The following is a 9,904-nucleotide window of genomic DNA, read 5'->3' on the forward strand; positions in this document are numbered from 1 at the left end:
AGCGGTTATAATTATATTATTATTAAATTGTGAAAGTAGATAGAAAAAACAAAACAAAAAAGGTAACTGCTATGAAGCACCGTTCCTTCCTGACAGTACCGTGATGACACATTGGCACAACTCCAACGGTGAACCCACAAAAAACTGGAAGTTAAGTAATTACACACTGGCGGACGAACTCATTTTCACTCCCGTTGTAGATGCTCTTACGACCGGGTATTTGCACTCCAGTTTGAATTGTGTTGAAATAAAAATTCATCCGATTTAAAAATTAAAATATTTGAGGTTTGAATCACAATTAAAAAATTCTGATTCGATTCTATTTAAATTAATACGGTTTAAATTGTATCAATTTTTAGTTGATTCAAATTACATTAATATAATAAATTTGAAATAAAATATTATATATAATATACTAAAAATTAATGTTAGTGAATAACATAAATCAATTATGTTCGAATTATATGACATAATAATAAAAATATATCAATTTAAATAAATAAATATTATTAAAAATTAATTAAAACTAACAAAAATAATTCAATGCAATATCTCATATTAATAAAAAAAAACTAAGTATTAAAATTTATAAAAGTAAATTGTGCGGTTTAATTTTTTAAAATAAATTTGAAATCTAATATGATTCCAACAGTTTTTATAAAAGAAAATTTAAACACATCCAATAATATTTATTTTTATGTGATTTTTTATTTTTTTAAATCGATTTATAGATTATTTTTTTGTATTGGTTTGAATGTCAACACCCTATCTACAACAACTTTAGTATAATTTGATAGTTAGTTTGAATTTTTTTTATAATAAATTTGATTGTTTGATTATTGAAATACATGAGTAGTTATTAAAAGTTAGATAACTATATTATGAGATACTTGATTTTTTTATTTCAACCACTAACATAAAATATAATTATATTTATTATTTAAGAGAGTAAAGTTTAGATTTTATGGTAAGATGTACGATGTGATGTATGTGTTGTAGAATAAGATAAAGAAAAGAAGTGTGGAGTTCAAGTTCCAAAAGAAGAAAATATAATAGTATCTACTAATCTTTATAATAATAATAATAATATTGAAATTAATAATATACAAATTATTTAATTTAATTTATATACCTGGTCTAAGAAAATTTATAATAATTTGAATGTATACTACGTAAAACTTTGTTACACACTTATAGGGAGAATTTTTTGTTGTTGTTACACACATGCATTGATAATACAAATTAATTAAACAAAGTTAATGAATTTATATTGATGATATAAAATAAATTTATGCTATCATCTAATAAAAACTACATTTTTTTTTGTACTTAACTTAAATTTAAAATATTTTAAAAAAAATATCATTACAAAAGTAAAGTGATATAGTAAAATAATAAAATTTAACTTGCATACATTTAAAATGTACAATATTTTATATTTACGATTAACTGTCAATATAAAACCCTGTTTACAAATGAGTATAATATATATCAATTAGATACAAAATAATAGATTTTATGTTAGTGTACGGTAATAATAATATAAGAAGAAGAAAAAAAGTGACCGAAGAGTTCAAAAAGAGGTTTGGAACTAGGTTCGGAGCGCCACTAGTTGCAGAATTTCATCTTGACGAAAATCGTTTGAGTTTTCCCTCCGTCCTTTCAAGTTTAAATCGGCAGTGAATGGAGGAAGCTTCTGCCATCTTCCATGATTCCGTTGCTACCACTGCTGGTATCATTCTTCTTCTCTTTCAATTCCCAATCCTTAAACCCTACCCCTTTCTCATCCCTCTCCCTCCCCTTCATTCTTCCACTTTCCATCGATTAGGGTTTTACGACTTATTGCGATTTCTGAATTAACCGTTTTTTTGGGGGGAAAATGTTCATAATTAAGTTCAAATATGTTATTACATAGCTATTAGGTCTAACTAATGCTCCCAATATAAATTATAGATGCAAAAGTTTCATTTATTTTGGGGGTTCCATGGAGTAATTCAAAGTGGGTTTAATTTGCAGGTCAAATAGCAAAGAGAGGAAAAATGTTGAAGCGAGATTCTGTTTCTGTTGGAGCTGCTCACAAGAGAATTCTGGGTGATATAACCAACACGGACCAACAACTACAACCAAAGCACCACCCTGAACCACCACTTGCTCCACCTGCTACTGATGCATCTATTGACGACCTTCGCAGGGTATATATAATGTTATAATATTGTTCTTTTTTTTTATTGATTGCATTTACATCTATTGGTTACTGATGATGACTATAACTTAACTCATGTTTATTTTGAATTTGTTTCCCAGGAAAATGCTGGTTTGATTCAGCTACTAGCTCACAGAAAGTAATCTTTTATGTAAATTTGGTGTCTACTTCTCTGTATTTTTATTTATGTGCAATCAATGTGATCATTGTTGTAATAGCTTTTGTTTACTGTGGGTTGTTCTGATTGTATGGACAGTGCCATTATAGAATCGTGTAAAGCTGAGCTGCAAAAGTTTAGAAGCAATTTTCAGATACTTCGAAAGCAGAATTCAGAACTTGCACTTACAAATAGTCTTATGATGGCGGTAGTGCTACTGACTAAATGTGTTTTAACATTTGTTTATTTTAATTTATTTGCTATTGTTGATATTCGAATCTACAATTTCTGATTTGTATTGATTTAATCTATCTATATGCAATGCAGGAGCTTAATTCATGTAAACAGAGGGTGAGTCTTGAAAATCATCGGTGCATGTGACACCTGCTGCTTTGATTTCTTATTTTTTTGTTGTGTTGAGTGACATTTAATTTGTTGTTGTCCAGATGAGAGAGCTTCAGCTTGAAATAGGAAGCAAAAATGGTATACTCAAAGCTATGAAATTAGAATTACTGGTCAGTTTTACTCATCTCCAAGCAGATGAATTGAAAATGAGCAATTCAGAAAGGCCTACTTTAACTTTTGACTGTTACATTATGTCTTTCTTTTTATAGGCGAAAGATCACAAAGCAAACGTGAAGTGTGACATTGATCCCGACGAGGTACTATATATATTTCCTCTATTGGTTTCTTTTGCTTGTTGGTCTTTCCTTCTCGCTCACTGGCACTTCAACGATTTTTCTTTTTCTTAGAGTAAGCAGTCAGATCAGAAGTTTCAAAAAGATAACAGGGGAGCAGCGAAAAGGAAGAGAGTGTGCAAATCCCAATGTAATTAGTATGCTGAACCCACTCTGAGTGTATACAACATTTAATGTAGATATCTTTTAAGTAGGTATTTCTCTGATGCAGCTTCTGCACCTGCTGTTGTTAAACAAGTCAAATCAGTACCGAATGAAGACTTAATTGAGGTAGACAAAGTCAAATATGATGCCTCACATCTACGAGAAAATTTGGCAAATGAGAACGCATCAACATCATTAGGATCCAAAGTTCATGATGTAGCTAGAGAAGATACTGAACGTAATTTTATACAATTTATCTCTATTTTTCTTTTTCTTTCTTTTGTTATCTGTACTACAACATATTTTTTGCTTGCAGCCTCAGAACCTACTAACCCTGAAAAAGTTCATGCCAAAAAGAATATTGAAAAGAGGTATGCTATTATATTCACCAACTTTCTGACTGGATTTGAATGCCTGAGATTGGAATATGTAATATTTAGATTAAATAATTAAAAGTCTGTTGCATGTCTTCGTGAAATATTTACAGGCTTAGTTTGAGAAGGCAATCTGCCAGGTTCAAAGATGAGGACATCTTTAATTTAGACGATGCAAAATTTAAAGTCTCCAATTTATGTGATAGTTTGTCAGAAAAAAGTCTTCCGACAGCAGCAAACGCAGAAAACAATGCATGTGTTCAGGAACTACGAAGATCATCTATTGGTCGGCCTTTGCGTCAATCTACCGTGAAGATTACTTCGTATAAGGAAATTCCAATTAACGTGAAGATGCGCAGAAGCTAGCTGATTGAGTCCGAGGTTATTTTCCTACAGTAATTAGTTTTGGGACAACTTAATTTCCTCTATTGCATTGTGTTGTATAATCCAAATCTTAACTAGTGACAAGAGCATGGTAGTTGTTCCATTTTGTATGTCTGGAATTTAAATCCTGATTGGAGGTGAGTCAAGGGAGCCAATTTTAAGTGTATATTAATACTTTTTAATTACTTTTATATGGAAATTATGTATTCTAAATTTCTCCTATTTGGAAGGAAAATATAATTAGCCAAATAAAAAATAGTGTTAAAGCATTTAGCCATCCTCCTCGACAAATATGAACTCTGTTATTATTATATAGGAATAGATTAATTTTTGTTAAAAAAATAGATAAGGCTTTATGCAATGGAACAGGTGAAATCATATTTCAAGATGCGTAAGAATGCTAATCAAATTTTTTTGAGATCTAGTATTCTGAGTAAAATACCCTTCGTTGATAAAGATGATGATGATCTGAGTAATATTATTTGGAGATTTGTTAGAGTCCATAGTTAGGTTGATTGATGAGAAAGACAACTAGGAAGATGAACTTTTATGAGTTTCTTTGAAGATGACTCTACTAGTGTTTCTCCCTATGATTTTACCTCCTTTACCATGGAGGAAGATATCATCTCTGATTGGCAGCGCATAGGTGTCCTCTCATCGGCGGAAAATTCTGATTCTCTTATGTTGATTTGGATAAACATGTTGGTGCGTCAGTTTCAAGCGGGTTGCTCGTGTTTCTGTATGCAAGACTGTTAATGTGGTTTTGTAAAATGAGGCAACAAAAGATGCTGATTTAGTTGCGTGTAATCGTCATTATGCTGGTGATGCTACTTGTTCTCATTGTACTAGTTGTTCTCATCATGCTGTTCTGTGCAATTCTAAACATGCAATGTTTATTTCTCATCTTGGTGTTGATAATCATCATGTGCATGATTTTGGTGTGGATGGTCATTATGTTATGGATGAATTAATTGGATGTGGAATAATTACATGTGCACCAATCAAAGAATAGAGGTCTCTTGCAAACCAATCTGATGGGCCATCTCTGTTTCATGTGAAATATGCAGGACTTGCTGAAGTGAAAAATCCGCATTCAGGGTTGCCAGATGCTGTAGTAAATTATGTGTCATGTAGGAATGGCATGTCCAGAAGTACCTAATTTTGCAGTTGTGGTTACTGACAAGTCATTATCTAGACTTGTTCCTTTCCTTTTGCACTAGTTTTACAAAAATATTGGGAGGTTCCTTTAACACCATTGTTGAAACCTTGCATTAAAGGGGATGCTTCAACCATTCAAATCCTGAAGATGAATACTGAATCGAGTTAGAAGGTTGCAAATATCTTAGTTACTGACCTTTGGATCACTTTTTAAGGGCGATACTCCTTTAAAGGTTGCCGCTTTACATGTTAATTTGTTTTCTACAGGAAAATTAAGTAGTCTTTGAAATTTAATTTTTCTTGGTAAAGAGTATCATGAGTTCTCTTTCTATTCATAAGAATATCTTATGAGGTTTGGTGTGATGTATCTGGCTTGGTCTTTAGAAGCTAAATATTTTAGATTATTTGCAATGAACTTCAAATTTCAATCCTAATAAAAAACAAGAAACTTATATTCAATTTTTTTATTAGAATTTTAGGACTCTCAAGAGAATATTGACATCTTAAAGTTCTATTTTCTATATTGTTAAAGAAATTGAAGTACATGTAACGTATGATGAATGTATAAGTAAGTGCTTTTTTGGTTACTTTGTTCGTGTTCTTGTAGAAATTGATTTGTCTCGATGATTACATGATCAAATTTTGGTGAAAAACTGCTTTTGTTTTTTTCTTTTTGTAAATGCATTGGTTACTCTCTAGGAAAGTGTAAAATAAGGGGCCTGATTTCTTTAATCGAAACAAATAAACAAAAGATAAGATCAGTTAATTGCTGGCAAACTCATTTATGTTGTAAAGGCTAAGATTGGATCTACTATTGGTAATCAAAGCATAAATAAGCAACAAGTTTGTGAGGTCTTGAAAGAGAAAAAAAATGTTGAGATGAAATTATTGTTAAAGCCAATGCATTGTCAACAAATGAGTATTATAATACCAAAATTTTGGATTTACTAATGAGGAGCAACCATGTAGTTAACTGATGATACTAATACCATCCATCAACCTTCTCATATGATTTATTCGATTTTGGATGCCAATGAAACTACTATTTCTATGAAATATCTAGCCAATAGAGTTGACGTGATACAAAAAGAAGAACAATGGATAAACAAAGTGATGTCGTGGTAGATGATGAAATTGTCATATTAATCATACCCCAATAGGGCAAAATGGTAACTCAAATGTTGACTATGATATGTGCATCTTGAAAAAAAATTGGAACAATGATGGAGACGAGGTTGATTCTAGTCATAATCAAGGTTTCACTGAAGTTGTGTTTTTAAAAAATTCTAAAATCAAGAGCGTACAAATATTTATAATACTCATTCTAGGGCTAGTTCTCAAAACACTTTTAATGTAGTTTTATTGTTTCTTTTGCCTATTTTTGCCTCTAACTTTCTTTTTTTCCTGGATAATGTCTATGTTCCTCTAGATTTTTTTTTTTTTTTTAATCTACTTTTATCTTACAAAAAAGAAGAAAAAAATTGTAGGTTGGTTTTTATATTTTTAGCATAAGTGTAATAGATTATGCACACACAAAAAAAAAAAACGATGCTAAGGTAAAAAAAAGTTAACAGAGTAAATTGTTGGTTAAAATTAAGTTAAATGATCATATTAATAATTTTTGTTGATTTATTATTTTTTTTATTAAGAGTTACTTTTTTTATCATCGATTCTTTCTGTTTCAGGTAATTTTACATATTTGAGACACTTTCAATCCTAAATATGGATATCTCCTCCCTGACTATGATGATTTGAACCTTGATTCACTATGTTGTAGGAGAATAACTCATATTCAAGATTTTTCCTCTTTAGGTATCAGAAGTGATTTTTATTCATGCAATTGAAATTTTTTACGTTTTAACTAAAATAAATCTACCATGTACAAATATCAGTTGTGTTAACAACCATCTCCTCCTCTCTCTTCTAAAAAATAATAGGTTCTCTGTAATTTCATCTATTAGAGGAGTGGTTTATGACAATCTTTTTGCCTAAATAAGTTGTTTAATTATCTTATTTTATTTAAATAATTAATGGTTTTTCACACAAATTTACTTTCTTTTGTGTTTTATTTATGACTTCGTCGTCTGAATGCAACATTGATTTGTTCGCCATCATGGTGTAACATTGTAATTTGTTTTCCCATTTAGGAGTGGAGTGGTCTTCGCAACATTGATAAATGGTTCATTTTGTCGATATTGTATTTTGAGTAAAGAGATTATGTAAGCTATCATGAAATTAAACAATTTTTTAGTCTTATATACAACTTGTCAAAACATGATTGAATAATCATATCAGAGACCACTTATAGTTAGAAGTGTCAATAAAGCCCCAAAGTATCAAGTTCCCTCTCAAAAATCTCAAGCCCGTAATATTAGGCCTATTGAAATAAACTTTTTAAGGCCCTGACTCATTATTTTATTATTTTTTGTGAGCTTAAATGAGATGGCTCATAGGCCTAATGTTTTGCTAATTGGAGTATTCTACCCTACACCCCACACTTAAACATGCCACCCTTCAATCAACGTGAAAATACAATTTTATCCTTCTATAAAACCTACAATTTTTTTTACCACTCATTTTTTCATCTCCTCTTTCGAAACTTTATAGAATTGATCATAACTTTCAAATATTTCCAATTTTTTTAAATAAAATAGTAAGTGCACTCGAATTTTTCATACCTTTAAAATAATTTTTTTCAAATTTTCAAGAGTTTCGAAATAGAAATTTTTCAGATTTGAAAATTTTTGAAAGTTTCAAATTTTTGAAATAAGGATTACATTTCAAAATTTTGGAAAGTTTTAAAAGTTTTCAAATTTAGAAAGTTTTTAAATCTGAAAAGGTTCGAAAGTTTTCAAATATGTCTGCATTTCGAAAATTTTAGATTACTCGAAACTTTTGAAAATCTAAAGATTTTCTATTTCGAAACTTTTGAATTGTTCGAAACTTTTGAAAACATTTATTTCGAAGGTATGAAAAATTCGAGTTCCACTTACTATTTTTTATTTAAAAAATTTGAAAATATTCGAAAGTTATGGTAAATTTTTTAAAGTTTCGAAAGAGATGGTGTAAAAATGAGTGGTAAAAAAATTTGAACGTTTTATAGAAGAAAAAATTATATTTTAACGTTGATTGAATGAGTGACAGGTTTAGGTGTGGAGGTGCAAGGTACAATTTCTTGAGATTTTGTTTGAAAATTTTTTATATGTATATTTTTCGAAAAAATATCAGAAAAGTTTCTCAAAAAAATCTAAATTATTTTTTGCACGAAAAATTGTGAGCAAAATCAAATTTTTTTTAAATCAATTTTTTTTTCTCGAATAAAAATATTTCGAGAAAAAAATAAAAGAGAGTTGTAAATATTTTTTTATAAAAAAAATAAAAAAATTTGAGAAAAAAATTGATTTTTTTAAAAACATTGACCCATATGCCCATCTAAAACCCATAAAATTTTAGGAGTTTTTTTATTTTTGGGTCTTTTAAACTATAAATTTTTTTGCCTGTTCAAGATATAAGCTCACACTAATAATTTATGCGTTTGTGAAATTGACAACTCTATTTATAAGTGACATGAGCTAACACCAAAATTAAATATTGTGAATCTTGTATATTTGATCACTAACCACATATGAAAGCAATTAATTTGATCGTTAAAATTAAAGGTTTAATTCAATAACTTCTCATTAAATTTTGAAATGTTTATGTATAGCGTTATCGTATTTTTGACTTTCTAAATAATTAAATTGATCTTAAAGTATAAATAAAGAATTTCCCAACTCCGTCCATTTAATTGTATTGTTCTTATTTTATCATTTAAATGAAATTTATTTTTCTATGAAACAAAATACCCATCGTGTTAATTAACCAATTGATCCGTAACTATATGTTAAAGGCTTATTGTTAGTTGTGTGGGCCTGCCATATATTGCTTCTCACATGCAAAAAGACACCAAAAGATTATCTGCGACGCTTAATATTCTTAATTTCAAAACCGCGTCACAGCACACAAATGAACACTAACTAATTTGCGCGTTTGATCAAATATTTCGCTAAGTCTTTCAAGTTTCTTTTTAAAATATTTAATTTTTTATTTTTCTGATTTAATTATTTAACATTTAATTTATATTAAATTATGCTTTTAGTCTTATTTTTTCAAATTACTGTTGAGATTTAATCTAAATGACAATGACACTCGAATATTTTATTTATAATTATCCAATTCAAAAGTCTTATACTTTTTTATTAAAAAATAAAATTAATATAAATTTTATATAAAAAAAATATTTTCCTAAAATAAACTACTCTCTCCTCAACTAACTCTTTATTTAAAATATTGTCATCGATTAACTATAACAGTCTCCCAGATTACATCAAGTAATTAATTTATTATAAAATCTTTAACAATCTCATCAGTTGCAAAGATAATGATTAATATTTGCCAATAATTGTAGTGTTCATGCACGCTGAGAGCCACCATCACCTTTTTCTAGTTCAAAAATTGTTCATAAGGTTGCAGGTAGAGTGAAACATGTATAATCCGTTCTATTCTTTTAATTTCATGTTTTTTTCAAAATAAAAATAAACTGTATTAGTGGTTATCTTATGTTGTTCTGATTTAATTTCTTCATCACGGGTTCTAGCGATACAGATTTCAATTTCTATTAATAAAAGTTTTTTTAATGAGTTTAAACTTTAAAGATAGTGCACTAAAATTATTTTACAGCACTCGTCCAATCATAATTACTTAATCTGTATATTATATCAAATAATTTTTAAATTAAAGATAGTTA

At 28.9% G+C, this 9,904-nt stretch overlaps 1 protein-coding gene across 1 annotated transcript; it reads left to right on the plus strand.

The window, feature by feature from the left end:
* The first annotated feature begins 1,560 nt into the window (after positions 1–1,560).
* On the plus strand, positions 1,561–4,195 carry LOC101494270 (uncharacterized). Its single transcript, XM_004496061.4, has 11 exons — positions 1,561–1,732; positions 2,017–2,192; positions 2,305–2,342; positions 2,460–2,568; positions 2,688–2,711; positions 2,807–2,875; positions 2,975–3,022; positions 3,113–3,188; positions 3,270–3,440; positions 3,519–3,573; positions 3,690–4,195. Exons 1-11 carry the CDS (start codon positions 1,684–1,686, stop codon positions 3,940–3,942), a joined length of 1,068 nt encoding a protein of 355 aa, XP_004496118.1. The 5' UTR covers positions 1,561–1,683; the 3' UTR covers positions 3,943–4,195.
* Positions 4,196–9,904: the final 5,709 nt, after the last annotated feature.

The sequence above is a fragment of the Cicer arietinum genome, chromosome 4 (assembly GCF_000331145.2).
Source record: "Cicer arietinum cultivar CDC Frontier isolate Library 1 chromosome 4, Cicar.CDCFrontier_v2.0, whole genome shotgun sequence".
NCBI classification, from domain to species: Eukaryota; Viridiplantae; Streptophyta; class Magnoliopsida; order Fabales; family Fabaceae; genus Cicer; species Cicer arietinum.

Bases quoted from the DNA above. Each gene is read 5' to 3' on its own strand.
- LOC101494270 (XM_004496061.4), top strand. From the start codon at position 1,684: ATGGAGGAAGCTTCTGCCATCTTCCATGATTCCGTTGCTACCACTGCT. The intron at 1,733-2,016 runs GTATCATTCTTC...TTTAATTTGCAG, and splicing joins TTCCGTTGCTACCACTGCTG to GTCAAATAGCAAAGAGAGGA. The intron at 2,569-2,687 runs GTAGTGCTACTG...TATGCAATGCAG, and splicing joins CAAATAGTCTTATGATGGCG to GAGCTTAATTCATGTAAACA.